The 16,180-nt window shown below is 41.9% G+C and overlaps 1 protein-coding gene across 3 annotated transcripts; it reads right to left on the bottom strand.

The window, feature by feature from the left end:
- Positions 1 to 2,803: 2,803 nt before the first annotated feature.
- Positions 2,804 to 15,857, bottom strand: etnk1 (ethanolamine kinase 1). 3 transcript variants are annotated; one of them, XM_070928870.1, is made up of 8 exons: positions 15,634 to 15,857; positions 14,080 to 14,339; positions 13,389 to 13,529; positions 11,611 to 11,753; positions 7,092 to 7,175; positions 6,834 to 6,994; positions 6,036 to 6,109; positions 2,804 to 5,802 (listed from the first exon to the last, which is right to left on the bottom strand). In XM_070928870.1, exons 1-8 carry the CDS (start codon positions 15,778 to 15,780, stop codon positions 5,730 to 5,732), a joined length of 1,083 nt encoding a protein of 360 aa, XP_070784971.1. In that variant the 5' UTR covers positions 15,781 to 15,857; the 3' UTR covers positions 2,804 to 5,729. The 3 variants fall into 3 exon arrangements, with proteins under 3 accessions (XP_070784971.1, XP_070784972.1, XP_070784973.1); XM_070928871.1 differs by having other exon boundaries at positions 13,419 to 13,529; XM_070928872.1 differs by lacking the exon at positions 13,389 to 13,529.
- Between the last annotated feature and the right edge of the window lie 323 nt (positions 15,858 to 16,180).

The raw sequence follows: 16,180 nt of genomic DNA, 5'->3' as shown, positions 1-16,180 counted from the left end.
AACCATTACAGAAACATAAAAAAATATTTTGGTAATCAGCAATACTGTTAATTTAGGGCAGCGGTGGCAAACACCCTACACTGGGTGGTGGTCTACTAAATTTGTTAAGCACTGTATATAATAATCTATAAGCCTGATTTGACATCTTTTTATGTCCTTTGTCTTTCTTGCCCTTCGTGCCCAGCTTGGAGCTGCAGTGGTCCAGGGCCCCGGCAGAACCCAAGAGTGCAAGAGCTGCTCTGGCTCTGAGACATGGGCCACCGCAGGGCCACTGCAGCTCTCTCACTGTCAAGTTCAACAAGCAATTAAAGGCGAGTGCAAACTGCAACAAGCGTAATGCTATTCAGATTAATTCAAACATTGCAGGTAACCAGCTTACCTACTGCACATGTATGGCTACTTTGGCCTTACAGGTCAACTAGGCTAGCTATTAGGCTATGAGGCATATGGCTAGATACTGTAAGTTGGTAGCAAGAGCATAGTTGGCTTCACAATGGCTTTCACATCGCTTTGTGCCTTGCCACTGTTTACTGGGCTTCATCATAATGTTAATAATGAAGAGCAGTTGGGGGAAAGAAAGTAGACTCCTCTCCCCGTGGAGGTTCAACTTAGCCAAAGAGATTGTTCTGCCTGCAGAGAAATGAGATTGTTCTGCCTGCCTGAAATGTTTGTTGCTAAAACCCCACTCCACGGGGACTTTGCCTTATGAGTTTGGTGAAATGACAGCTGACGGATGTGCATCACAGCCGTGTCAACACTTCTCTCCTCCCGGGCCTCCGCCTCTGACTACCGACAGGCTTACTTTCCCCCACTTCCCATCACACACACACACTCTGAGCTCTGGTGACATACAAGTGTAATCCATTACTACACACTTACAACAATTGTCTTCAGTTGGAAGAGGCTGCTATGACCTTTTTATGGGAAATTAAAATAAGTGGAGGCGCAGAACAGCTGATATTGGATTCTGTTGTTAATTAATGTGTGTATCATCCGGGTGGATGAAGCCAGGGGGAGGAAGTTAATTGAATTACAGTCAGCGAGTTGGATAATGCACTGTTGTAATTGTTCGACTGTATAAGACAGCGCTCACATTAGAGAGACGAAAGGCAGGCATGATTTGCTTCCAGAGAATGGTAAGAAATTACTTGTTTGGTTTTGGGGTGTGAGGCATGAATGGGTTTCTAATTTAACCCATGGGATGGCAAACTGTAAACATGTGCACTGTCTATGCACTCATTTACTGACAGCACTTTTCACTCTATCCCATCTTATAGTAGCTTTTACTGACTAATAGGACTAACAAATAATGTTTCGTCAGACTAGAGCTCACCTAGTCACTTTTTGAATTCTGTCCATATTGCCTTTATTTAGGCTTATTTTTTCACATTTGGTCCCCCACAAAGGCCCAGGGCTAAATGTTGCAAAGCAAAATAAGCCTATTTCAATGTGATGTTTTCTTCAGCAAATTCAGTATTTTCTTGTTTGCTTTGAATCGAGAGGTTCCATGCAAGGCATATTAACGAGCTGCCTTTATTTTAAATATAGAAATCTCTGCTAATAAGCGTTAATATCACAAATACTAAATGTCGAATAGGATTATTTTTGTACCATGTGGTGAGCTTTCTGCCAGGTTTGGGGACCTGCACACACACACTAATTCCTTTCTATGGGATGTGCTGCCATCTTGTGGTCATCTCTGGTACAACCTTAAAAACACAAGTATCTTCCATTTGAAACATTTCTCAGTAAGAATGCATGTATCAAATACATGACTTACACTGTCTTCTATGCTTGGCATACAAAAGATAGCTTCAACGGCCTACAGCATTCAAGTTGCTTATCAAAGCTCATTACATCACAGCTCAAACAAATAGCAGACCCACTGCATGGGTTAATTCACAACTCGCACATCAACAGGTTGACTGAACAATCTAAAAAAGCAATGAAGCAACAGCAGCAACAACTCAGCTTTAGTGCCCAGGCAAACTAGCATACATAATATGGCCTCCATAGCTTTAACAACTGCATAGAAAGGAGTTAAATACTCACTGACAGCCACAAAGAGACATTTAAACACTTGGGAGAGAAACCAGTGAGCAAAGAGACAGAGACAAACAGAAATAAGAGTGTATTTGACTCACGTTTTTCCTGACCTTTACGCCCATTCTTCTTTCTTTCATGAAGTTTCCATGTCATATAATATCCCACTGACGGTCATTTTGTTTGTTGACAGAACTCATCTCTTTTCTGCTCGCTAACTAGCAAAACATTGCAGCTGCTATCACACCATCAGCAACTCTGGAGAACAAGCTAACACTGCAGGTTGTTTCACTTATCTTCTGAACTTTATATTGTCTGTTGTCAGGCTTGTACAACTTGTGTCACAGTTCCAGAGACCTGTCCATTCAGTGTTGCAGTGGTGGAGGCCACTACTTTCTTTCTTTTTTAGCTTTCTTCCCTTTGCTAGACTTCAGTAAGGTTGCAAAACCATCTTGGAACACACCGACCAGCTGACGTTTACCAGCCATTCGCCCAGAGGGGGCGCTGTTTCATCAATTAAACTAAATGAAAAGTGGGGAAGGCATGGCCACAACATCGAAATAGTAAGTGTCTAATAAAGAAAATCATTAAATATTTGATATAAAACTACACTGACAGCTACTTTGGTAAATTATTTTACTCGTCTCGGCAAAAAAAATGACCCCCCCGATTTTAATTGATTTGAACTCGTAAACTTAGCAGCAAAGACAGAGAACTCCCAGTTTGACAGCTAGAGACACAAGATGGAAAAAAAGACACATAAGGGTAAATATACTTTATTTTTCAAAGCATGTTTACAGTATTGAAAATGTCTTTTTTTTTTTTATTTCACCTCTTACCCCAGGCAGCCATTCACTTTTAGAAAACAAAAAAATAAAAGAACTCCCTCTATGTACATTCATTCACATTTGAGAACAAGCAAAGATATTATAACATTTGTTTACTGTACATATGAACATATGCTAAAGTGGCCAGAGAGACTGAACGACAGACTTTTTACAATGTTAAATACAAACACACACACACACACACCTGTGAAAGGTTCATATTATTACCAGTACTAAGATGACCCATGTATGATGTATAGTGAAAAAGCATTCATTTGTTTTAGATGGATGGGGAAATAAAATCTTTACAGAATATTTCAGCAGTATCATTTTTAACATTTTGAAAACTCTGATTATGTGGCAGTCGAATTTGTCAAACTGCATTCATTTACGTGTAAACCTAGTCTGACTGTACTAACGGGACACCCAACAGAAAACAATCATTCACAGACCCTTACCATGTTCCCCATACACAACTCAAACAGGTGACTTAATCAAAACCATTTACCATCAAATACACTTTTATGGAAGATTTTCACATATGTTAAAAGCCAATGTACGTACATTTCAAATTCACATTCGGCCCAACTCAAACTACTTCTTAATTCTTCCGTCTTAATTCACCAGCTTGAAATACATGCAGCACTGAATTTAAGAAAGATGTGAAGTAACAGGCCTAACCTTCAAACTTCAAAACTGGTAGTACAAAATAAATTTAAAAAAAACAGGTAGACTAACACTTTAATGTCTACTCCTTAGCTACTACTGTGTGGGAGTGTTGACATGGAGTGGACAATCCAGTCTTGTCAATAACAGTCTCTTCACAGAGCTACTCGGAGCAAACTTGTTACACCAGAGACCACCTGGGCAAACATATCCTTTGCAAACTGCTTTGGAGTAAACAAGAAAACTTGTTTCACCACATTTTACATGTGACGTCTATGTTTAAATTGCTCAGGAAGCTAAGTGCTCTTCTGGAACTTTTGTACTTTCTGTTTTTCCAATATGCTGTATTTGCCCAAGAGTCATCTGTTGCTGCATCAGCAAACATCCACACACTCTCAAGGACCTCAGCTTCAACATTTCCATTTAAATAGGTATAAAAAAGTCTATATAATTGTTATTCTAATTCTCTTTGTGCTACATGGAAAATGATACAGTATGCATTATGTACAAGCAAAAAAAACAAATGTCAGCACTTTGGTGTAGGCTTGTTGAAGTAACCAACAGATGAACTTGTTTTAGTTTTTAAAAAAACGGTTAACATGAAGTTGTAGGATGAATATCAAGAAGTTACTGACAGCAGTGATTGGTTTTTTTTTTCTCCAACAGATGGTGCTCTTGCCTCTCAGGTCCCACCAACAGCTGACTTTCATTACATTTTCTTTAAACTACAACACAGATGTGTCTAACTTAGCCAAGTTAAGACAACCAACTCCCCAAAGTCCACCTTTCTACAGACCTTCATTTCGACATTGGCCGCTTAAAACAATGAATGCCAACAGTGGCTCAGCAATCAGTCAGTCAGCGAGGCCATATCACACTTACATTAATTACACACATGAATGAAAACTGGTCTACAAGTGTATAAAATGGCCAGTCCTTAGTTCATTAGGAGTGAACAGCAGTGTTTTGTAATATTACAGATTCCAAAACCTTCCCTGACATGGTACAGACAATATAATGGTTTGGTCTCATTTTGTACAGCTTGTCTTACGGTCGACGTCACAGTGAATGAAGCCCCTTGACGCCGCTGACTTACCATGTGAACTACGACCAAATGTCCTGTCTACCATTATGAACATGGAATGTTCAAATTACAGTGAAATGTAAGCTCGTCCCCAATTAAAATGTATACAAAAACCAAGTGTCAAAACAAACAATGAAACGTACATTACAGTGAAAATCTCCCTCAAGTCAAAAAGCTGCTCGGTACGGTGCAACCGTTTAAACTCAAAGGAGTGGTTGGATGTAAACACAAGACGCTCTCCTGCAACTGGATGTTTCTACCTTCAGTCTAGAAAGCCAAAACACACAAGCCCTCACCAAACTACACAGCAACAATGACTACATGGCTATTACGGCACACCACCCATGCTGGAGAAAATAAGGGTGAAAACAAGAGAGTCACAAGGCAGGCCACAAGTTTTTTGTTTTGTGTGGTGTGGCTCATACCACGTGGGATTAAGGGACAGCCCTTGCCTTTCCTGGTTGGCATTTTTTTGTCCATCTTGGTTCCTCAGCAAACAAAGTAGGCTTTGTGTTGCTTTCACGTCATTTTAAATTTGGTCATTAGCTGGGCTACCTCTTGAGGGTTTTTTCCTCATGAATGTGCATATGAGAAAGGTGTCTCCAGGCAATTAGATTAGTGTTTGGGCCACCTGTCAGTCATGTAGGTGGTTACTATGTATTGGCTGTGAAGGAGGTGACATTCCACCTACGTCGTAATTATAGTGATTTGAGCTACAAGAAAAGCTGCTTACATACACAATACGCTGACATCATGTTAATATCCTAATTGATATTAGAATAATTGAAATGACCACAATAAATTTAGCTATGTGGGCTTCACATTATAGCAGGACTTAGGTCTCTACTTCACACTCGCCCACAGTACAAATGATCTGGGCTACCTCCTGGTTAACAAAGGTGTGACAGCAGATGATGGATAAGATTGTGGTCCATTCAATCTATAAAGATAAGGACATGTAGAGGGGACCTGTAGGCACTGAACAGGACAGACTCTCAGTCTGGCTCTTCCCTACATCCACCCCAAGAGGGCGCTCTGCAGTCGTCAGCAGGCTTGAAGGGAGGAAGAGCAGGAGGAAGAGAAGATGGGGGGGTGGGGGGGTGGCGGCTTTATTCGGGTAAGCTCAGCGCAGCCGCCTCTGGTTTCATCTTGAAGTACTGGTTGAAGCGCAGGACTGCATATCTGAGAGTAGAGACACACAGAGAGAAGAGCAGAGTCAGCGTTAAGATAAAAATGTACGTGACATAATGGCTAGATGGATACAAGTGCAAAAATATCTGTGCAGTGAGATGACACAAGTAATATCAATCTGGATGCTTCGCATTTTGTTCTTAAACACATGATTAAATAACTGAAATCTAGCTACATAAAATAGCTCATGATAAAAGTGATGGTTTATTTCACGATGGACATACCCCAAGAAGTCAAAGTCGATGGTGGAGAACTTGGCCTGAATCAGAGCCCAGAGACCCCAGAAGAAATGAGATGCCTACACACAGAGGACAGAGAGAACAACACAGAGACACAAAGGATTAGCATGTACTCTCCGTCTAAAAGTAAATGTCGTTTTTAATTATCCAACACGGCTCACCCAAGCATGTACAAAGCCAGCAGAAGCCCTATGGCAACAACAACAAATAGCCGGCACAGAAACACAATTGCTTCACTGGCCCATCCTCCACACTGTCCTCTTTTTCCTCTTGACAGTAAACAAGGCAGAATGCGGCTCAGGGGAGAGGGCCGAGCCTCACAAGGGTTAGCGGTTGTCATTAAGAGGGCCTCCCATATGGTGGCAAAGCACATGACAAACAGCCTCCTCTCATATTCAGAGCAGGCAGTGCAGTTTATTGCCCACATCACTCCGTACTACTGTTTAACCCATATCACACTATAATCCATGTTTACTGACCCAACACCTGGCAGCTGGCCTGGAAAATCCACCCAGAACAAGGCCCCAGGATGCTTACTGCGCTCTACAAGTGCTCAATTTCAATTCTTTAGTTTTGACTGTTGTTGGGGAAAGGGCATGGGACAGCAGTTATAGAGAAAGAATGACTAAGACAGGCATGAGCAATTGTCCTTGACCATACAGTGTATGCCAAATCAAAATATGTCACCATCTTGGTCTTTATAACTCAAGACTCGACCATAGCCAAGACTAGCCAGGTGCACACTCTACAATAATCTAACGCATGTACAATCCAAATGCTTACCAGGGCAAATCGGTTGACTTGGACATAAAGAATCTCCACCTGGCTGTCAGTCACTTCACCGCTCTGGCCTTTGTGCTCCATATAGGCCTCCAGGTAGGAGCGGATCCACTGCAGCTGAAAGGCCCGATCTGGGTAGTGACTATAATCCACCTCATTCAGGCCTGCAACACATAAACACACACAAGTTAAAACACTCACTTCATACACACATCTTTTTATTTTTACACACACACACCAAGCAGTACAAGTTACACTTACCAGCAAACTCATTGAAATGGTTCCCAATGTCGTAGGCTTGGTAATTGTACCCAGCATACTCGTAGTCAATGAACTTTACATTGCCTGGAAAGAGAAGCAGCGTTGTTTAGACAGAGACACGGGGAGCAGGCACAAAATGATTGTTGTTTTTTTCCCTTTGATTACTCAGAATGTCAAGGCTTTTCATTTCATACTGTAACTTTCTTCCTGTCTGCCTGGACTGGCTGGCTAGTTAGCCGATTGTGGGGCAAGGAGTAAGAGCTTGCATTTTGAGGAAAGTAGACTGTACAGAGAGAAATCAGCACAGAAAATGACGTAAAGGGGATTAAGGGACACATTTAGAAATATGCTTCTGAAAATAACTGCTGACAAACACTTCCTACACATGCACTATAATGCTGTTTAGGACAAATACAGTCATGCCGTTAAGATTTATGGACGTCAGAGTCAACATATATACAGAATAAAAGTTCTTGTTGAGTAAATGTGGGACATTTTATGTTGTCTTTGCCATTTTAATTTGGTAAACCTACGAACTGCAAGAGAAGCAATCCAAAAGAGAACATATTAAATATTCACCGTCATTCTCCGATAATATTTTAGTAAACAGATTAGATGTACCAGTAACTGAGCTATCAGCCTTTTTCTATGAGACCGCAAAACAGGCAGCCGGGATTCATTAGCAGAGATGAAAACGTGCAAGTCCTGATGCAACACATGGAACATGTACAAAAATGTAGGGTGGGAAAAAAAAGGAGTGCATCTGGCTTTTCCAGAGAATGTTTGTTTTGGATACATGCACAAAATAAAAAGGAAAAATGGCCAAGTCAAAGTTATGTTTTGAAGAGATGGAAGGGGGAAAAGAGAAACAAAAGCAGAGGGACAGAGGAAGGAAGATTGTAAAATACAAAGAGACAGTCAGGTGGTCTGTAAAAAAAAGTACAGTGAGCTGCCAAAGCAAATGTACAGCAACACACTGCTTGATACACGCTCTCAGCACTTTGGCTTACAGCTCTTAGATACACACTAAACCATACGGACACGCCAATTTAAAGTGTTTTTATAGTCATGTTATGTTTATGAGGGTATTATGAAGTCAACCCACAGAGTTCTACACTACCAGCTTGAATGCTTCAAGTTTCTCATCTGAAAAAGTGTCTCTTTTACTGCCCATGAAATAAGGGTGAAAATGGCTGAGGAGCACAGCTGATCAGGGTTAGGGTTAGGGTTATATAAATGTAATTTTAAATCTGATGTTGGAGCGCAGAGAGGAAGGGTTAAAGAATGTGTTGCTGTCTGAGTGCATTTGTAGGCCACTGAAAATATGAGGTGTCTGCATTAACGATGAACAAAGAGGGAAGCGTTCAGTCATGAAGTGGTTGATCTCAAAATACAAACCCTTACTTACAAGCCTGGTGGTTACAGAGACATTAACATAAAAAAAAATACATTTAATAAAATGTCTCAACTCTTAAATCTTTTGGTTTGTTTTGGCCTTGGCTAATGTCTTTGCCTTAACATGGAAAATTCGTTTTTGAGGTGGTGCTGGACTACAGAGAAAGACACTTTGAGGTGGGTTACCAGCCGGCGTGTAGGTCCTAGCGGGACACAACTGAACACCTCCGGGCAGTGGCTATAGCCCCCCTGTGCAGCAGATGAAAAGGTTGGGGCAAACACATCTTTCACACATGCTCACTCTCACACTGACATATTTTGTCTTTTATCCATTCTTGCTCCCAAGCACAGTGTCGAAACATCAGGCCCTGCTGCCAAACTCCCACTCCTTTTCTCCTCCCCTCCCTCACACAACCTCACTTCCCCCTTGTCACGACACTCCCCTCCAATGCTCCCTTCCCATTGGCCCACTGTGAACCCAATAGCGTGACACCTCTGCTGCTTCTGCAAAGGACAGAATCTTTGAGAAGGCTTCCTGTTGGCTGCTGAGCTGCAGATTTTGTGGCACTTGGGACTGAGTAAAATGTGCAAAAAATAGTTTTTTCTTTGCAAACATCTGAGTAAAGTGAGAGGGGCAGCGGAACATTCAGTGTTGGAGGCTGAGAGACCAAGTAAAGAGAGACAAAAAGAGAGAAGAAAAGTACTACAGCACTTGTGGAGAGTATATTTTAAACTTTTAACGATATCTTTGGAAAACTGACAAAAAATGACTGAGCTTTCACCACTTCTGTTGATGGTATTGAGGAATACAGGAAGTGGTGGCTTTGCTGTCGCGTTTGGCAGACAAGTGGTTATCAACTCAGCAACTACAGCTGAGCAGAAGTGACAGGAAGCAGCAAGGTAGCTGTTCGGCCTCTTTTCATGCCTACTCTGTTTTTCAATTCAACAAAAGGCTGTAAGTGCAGAAAAAGACAGCGATTGACTCCAACACTTTGGACTTTGGACAGCTTGAGTAGGAGATGAAGTCTCCAAATTATTGTGGTTGTCATTTGTAGTTGTGGTCTACTTGTGTTCGCATTGTTAGGACATATGTGATTACACCAGAGGTACTGGGATAAGCGAAAATTCCTTTCTATTCTGGCATCTATTCAATAATACTTCCAAACGGAAGTACTGATAACCTCCGCCTTACTTAATGAAGCCTGAAACATGATTCTGCAAGTCTACAAATATGCATAGATGACTTTTACAAGAGATCTATGCAATACATTAACTTGACACCATCATGTGCACTCTGTGGCAATGTTGCGTTTGTCACAACTGAATGTAGAAGAGTTTAAGGGAGTTCCGCGTCGGCTCAATCTCAGTGATAGTGGAGTACATTCCTTGCTGAACCAATCAGCACTTGTTTGATGTGCAGTTCTGCACATCTGCTCCTCTGTGAGCTACGGTTACCCAGAAACCCTTTGCTTATGTGCGCTTAGGCAAATGTATTCCCCCGCATTTTTGCAGAAGCATGTTTCAGCTTTAAAAGGATAAAGTTGATGATATTCTATATTTTAGTTAATGTCAACAAAATCCCGTCAAAAGACTAAAACCAATAATGCGTTCGTCTTTCTCTCAATACTTTACGACTTGTCTTTGCTCTCAGCCCCAATTCATTGTTGGTTTTGATCTCTTCATGGGGTTTGTTGACACTAAGAAAAATACAGAATATCACTGGACACATCCTTTCACTTACATGGTCTGACCAGTGATCTGTACTGATGCTATGAAATGGAAATTGCGGCATAAAAAAGGAGCAGCGACGGAAAGTAGCTTTGCATTTTAGGCATTTGGCTGGCGCTCAGAGTGACTTATAGCAAGTGCAAACCATAAAAAAACATGTGTGTAATAACCAGTATCGTAAGTAGCCTAGCTACTGTAAGAGGGACAACTGGTGGGCGAGTAGCATTGGAGGGTAATAGGTAGGTACGTGGCTCCTACTGCTGCCATGAACTCATCCCGATTAGCCTGAGCAGTGGACAGACTACGCGAGGGCCCTCAGAGCCGACTGTGCGTGCGGTTTGTCTCTCTCCATTGCCTCCCCAGGGCCGGGCGGCGCAGGGCAGCCACAGCCTCAGCTGTCATTCCTAGGGGAGAAAGGCTAGACACAAGGAGCTGTGAGAAGGGCCCCACCCCTCGTCGCAAACCGACGAGGGGGCTGACAGCTCTCAAACACCCCCCACCCCACCTCCCAAATACATAAAAATACCTTTTACTTTCTCCCACCCCTCCCCCGCTTATTCATTCTCACCGGTTTACCCCGCCATTCTTCTGCTACAAAGACAATGACTAGAACAGTTTCATTGACTGGTACATTCTCAGTCTCTTACACCGGTGTAATTAAAGTCGCTCAGTAAGCATGTACGTTTTCCTGAGGACAGGTTGCTTGACATTTATACCATCAAAAAAAAAACCCAGAAACATTGCTAAAGCACCAAAAACATGTGCTGTCAACAAAACTGAGACTTGGTAGGTGGTATGAAGTAATGGCATTGTTTGTTCAGGCTGATAACAGTGGTTTACGTTCTAAGTTTTCAACACAGAATTAGAACGACAGATCAGAGTCAATTTTGTGAAAAAAAAAAAACAAAAAAAAAAGAATGAAATCCAAATTAGAAACAGCTTCACTTTCCACTTCTGAACAAGCCCAATGGTCCTTATTACTGGGGGCCTCCCAGGATTTAAAACTGAAATCTGGAAGACTAAAATCTGTGACAGATTAGTTGCTTTCATACATAATTGCCAACTTTATTGGAGGCAGATGCACATAACTTTGCACCACACTCCAACCTCTATCAATCAACACACCGCTTTAATTTGTGTAGTGCCCTATTTCAAATGAGGATTCCATCTAAAGCCAAACAATGCATCCAAGTAACAGGATCATCTTCTCTGACCGTTCTAATTCTTCGCCTGCAGCCCACTGCAAACACTGACAATGAGTGAAGCATGTGACTAGCGTTGAGGAAGTGCAGTTAATGCAATCCTACCTGAGCGCAGGGACCAATGCAGTTCACACTACAACACAATTCAGTCACACAGTAATGTCCATGACTACACTTGTGCAGTTTATACTCACCTGCCTCCTGGTTATAAATGATGTTTTTGCAGAGCAGGTCGTTGTGGCAGAGGACTACGGGGGAGCCCAGCACCGACAAGCTCTGCTGGAGCCACACCAGCTCTTCTCGGAGGCACTGCGGGCTGGGCACCTCCAAACTCAACCTGGAGGGGGCAGAGAGTCAAACAGGGTGAGTATTGTATATTGGAAGAGGAAGGAGCATTGAGAGTATTCATAGAAAAGGACAGAAGGAGGTAAAGTCAGTACACAGAACCTGAAACTAGACTTAGAAACAGGAACAGAAAATAAGAAGCATGAAAAGGGAAGAGAAGGAAACAATATAATACAAAACAATAACAATAGCGTACTATAATTTTAGACAGGCAAAACAATTCATGGAGCAAAAATTGAGGAAAAACAAAAAGTGATTCATAATTGCACAATCTCAATGGAAATTAATCCACAACAAAAAAAGAATTACTCCATAATAAAGTTAACTAAATCCCATGATCTGGGAACAGAGCCTCATGTTATATAGAATTTTGTCAATTTAATTGCAAATACACGAACAACACACTTCTCAACGATGCCTAACATGACAACAGCTGTGTCTGTGTCTCACAAAAACCTAATTTGAGCAAAATGGGAACATTTCTGAAAATAATATCGGCGGTTTCTCTTACTGTGTTAATATTTGGGTGGCCTCCATGGAAATCAACAGCCTGCAAAGTCAATGTTTGTTTTGGGTGCCAACATACACAAAAGATAGTTGTTGACACCAATGCAATTTTCAAACAATCAAGACTTAATGGTGCCAAAGTACCCGAAGCGTTTGAGAGCCCGAGGATTATCATAACTCAATTAGCCTTTGATGTAGCGCACCTGACACAAACTGAATGGACCTTATGTAAGCTACTTATTCAGGTGAAGATAATAGGAGCTGGAATGCTTTTAATAATGACACAGAAAACAGTAGCAAGTTTCCTGCTGTTTAGAGAGACACAGTCATTCTCTCTGTTGTGTTATCTGCCAGGAATGCCAGAGCTGTAAAATGAAGCCACACCTGCTGAGATCAGGAAAGGAATTCCCTGTGCTTCCTCGGACATGTGAGAAAAGTACAACTGATTATGACTACTCTCGTGTTGAGCCATTGCACATGGGGGTTGTTTGGATCATTTGCGACTCACAGATAAGAGAGGTGGGGGGGGGGGGGGGTCATAGTTCCACGTGGAGATAACTCAGAACAGAAATATACAAGAGGCAGAGGCTGTTTTGGACTATTCAGTCGTCTTTTAAATAGGTCTTAAAACATCTATAAATTTAATATTTATGATACAAGTTCTTTTCAAACCTATTTATTTAGGGATTACTTTTTACGCCCACTTAAATGCAGAAGAGGGTTCGTAATAAAATATGACAATATGAATATTTATACTTTTTTTTTTCAATCAGTATAATGATTTTGAAAGGTTTGTTCTTGCTTTGTTTTTAGCTATTTATTTATTGTTTTAATCAGTGGTGAATTCAAGCCTATGTACTATTATGCAATGTTCAATTGCATAATGGCTATTTAAAACCTACAGATAACCTGTAGGGTATTCATGAACTGTATGACTTGTTCTAAAACACTTTTCTCCCTCTCTCCGCCAGACCTGTGAGAATGAAACTGAATTAGGCTTTTTAACTTTCATTAATGTACCGAAACATTTAAAGAGGCATGAGGGAAAGTCTGACAGTCCATCAGCCACATCTCAGGGTCTGGCAGATTTCAGTAACTACAGTCTTCTATATGGCCTCACCTAGCGTTCCGCTCAGGGTCCTTTAAGTACTTGGGGATGAGGGCAAAGTACTTGCCCATCTTCAGCCACAGGTCAGACTGGGGCACCCAGCCATTGTGGGCATGGATGGCATGATACTTGGCCAGCTGCCTGGCAATGAGCCTGCAAGGTAGAAGAGACAGAGAAATGGGAGGATTTGAATGAGATCAGCAAGCAGCGATGTGTGACTGGGCATATATTATTGTCAAAATGACAACATTCAGTAAAAATACTGTTATTACATATATACACTTAGACCTAATAACAATGTTTAAAGTACCCTTTTTTGTTTAATTCATTGTCTACTAGAAAATAACATCATTCATTCATTCATTCATTCTAGTTCACACAAGAATTACGTGACCAGGTAAATTACTTTGTGAAACTATAATAGAGTTTTATAGTTAGTGTTCTACTTCTGGATAAAATCAATGGACTTTCCACTAGGATGCAGTTTATAAAAGGAGAATCTTTCGGTGAAACTTTTAAGGCAGTTAAGGCAGGATTGTGACCACTGCTGCTGCGCTGCCATTGAAAGAATCGTTCCATACTGTGTATATGAAGGTTGGATGGAGGGAAGAGGCGGGAAAGAAACAGAACAGGCCCTTCAAGTTTCGTCACCCAGTGTAGGTGGTAGTGCTAGGTTTGTCACCTGACAACGCCTTTCTTTTACCTGTAAATAGGTTGGCTGCGAATGTGCTCAGGCTCCAGGGCGGTTCCTTGCAGAAATTCATAGCACAGGCCATTGTTGAAGGTGCAGTATAGGCGAGGGGCACAGCGATGCGCATGAAGTACCCTGAAACTTTTCACCTCATTCTCCCGGTCGACCAACAGTTCTGTTTTGTTGCCATAAATACGGACCAGAACCACATCCTGCAGGGCTGCACCCACATAGCAGCCCAGCAGCTTATTGGTTATCCCGTCTGTGAAGAACTGCAGAAACAAACAGAGGAAAGAGTGGAGAACAGGTGAATCAGAGAAAAATCCTAATTTGCCCAGTGCTTCAACAATCTATCTTGATGCCTACAAGTTAAGATGACAGTGGGACATCCTCCACATTATGCTATTTAAGTACTGTGCCTAACAAACCTACGTTGTTTTGAGTATTACATAAGTTCTGAGAGGAGTCAGGATCTGGCAGGAGAGGAATGAATGTAGCCATGGAAAAATTAGGGCTTGTCTGGGTTGATTTAAGCTGAACTGTGTCTGCTGTGAAGCCGGGAACATTTCTGGGGGGGGGGGGGGCAACATACCAGCCCTAATTGTTCACTCTATAAGGGATTGAGTGAGAAAAACAGAACTGTCAGGAATTTTATTTTGCATGAGGAAGCTATGACAGGCATTTGCTGAGTTCCCACTTTGCCCTCATTGATGAACATCGGCAAGCATGTGATCGGCTCCCATTCTCACTGTGTTTACCAAGTGGCGCCACACCCCCAGTGCGTTTCTGCAAAGGAAAATAGTTCACTTTCTGGCCCAGACTTTAATGTTGAGCACACGTCCCTTCGTGCTTCTCTGACATGTTGTAATGTAAACTTTGGGGATAATGTTCCCTTTTAAAACTAGATTAAAATCACTTATGCAAAAAGTAAATGCAAATGCAATCTGGCTAAGCTGACAGATACACCTCTCCTCGACCTGTATAACCACCTCCAACAAAATTGTCGCTTACATCTTTGGTTACCTCTCAAACAGCTCGTGCCCGACATAACATTTACAATATTACGTAACGTTCGTATTTAACTTTGCTATAACGCAAATGAACAGACTCCCCTGGATGTGCAGGCTGCGTCAGAAACTCCCACCGTTTGATCATGACCTGAGGTGACGCAGATGATATTTGCAAAGGCAAAACATTAACCCTACCGGGGAGGAAAATACCGCAGTATCTCTGAAGCAGTAATACAGCAAAGGAAACTCTCTACCGTCAGTCTGTGGATGTCAGCAGCTATTTTATAGTGACATTTACACGCTTCTTGGCATTTCGGCTGCCCGTGGTGTCACTGCAATAGCTGGTGTCGTGTGTAATTTGCTCCTTGAATAAATTAGTAAGCTAACGTTATTAGCTAGCTTTTTTTCACATGGGAACACGTTGCCAACATTAGCTAATAGGAGTTGTCGCGGTTTTTGACAGCTGAAGCTACAAAGGGAATATACACACTACGAGTGAATGTGGAGATATATCATACCAAGCAGACTAAAATGTTTAAAAATGAAATAAACGCACCTTCACTTTGACCTCGGATGGCTTCCAGCTCGGTCTCAGCTCCTTGATCAGCTTCAGTGCACCGGATCTGTAGTCGCTCTCGTCAACTGTCACATCTATTTTGGGCACCGCTGGAGCCTCGTCGGGTACGTGAATGTAGTTGGCCATGGCTGAGTCTTTATTTCTTAGAAGATCTTGAACTCTGACGCTTACTGTGCTGCACTCAGCGGCGAAATGCGCAATCTATGAAAATGTGTGACGAGCTGCGGGTATATAATCCTGGAGTAACGTCGGTGTACGGCAACGCCTCTCAAAAAATCCCACCCACCCGAAAGAAAATGTTCTCCCGATGCATGCCGGTAGTCGAATGACTCTCTAGAAGCGCGCTTTAAATTCGTCCGCATGTGCCGTCGGTGGAGCTTAATCATTAAAAACATCTTTTAGCGCAAAGACATTTATAAAGTAATGTTAACTCAATGCTTGACAACAAAGATAAACAAACTACGTAAAGTCACAAGACACATACGGGTCCAAAGCAAATAGATGACTCAAACTTCTCAATGGTAAA

The sequence above is a fragment of the Enoplosus armatus genome, chromosome 22, assembly GCF_043641665.1.
Source record: "Enoplosus armatus isolate fEnoArm2 chromosome 22, fEnoArm2.hap1, whole genome shotgun sequence".
NCBI lineage: Eukaryota > Metazoa > Chordata > Actinopteri > Centrarchiformes > Enoplosidae > Enoplosus > Enoplosus armatus.
The sequence above is the reverse complement of the archived record's forward strand: the minus strand, read 5'-3'. Positions and strand labels throughout refer to the sequence as shown.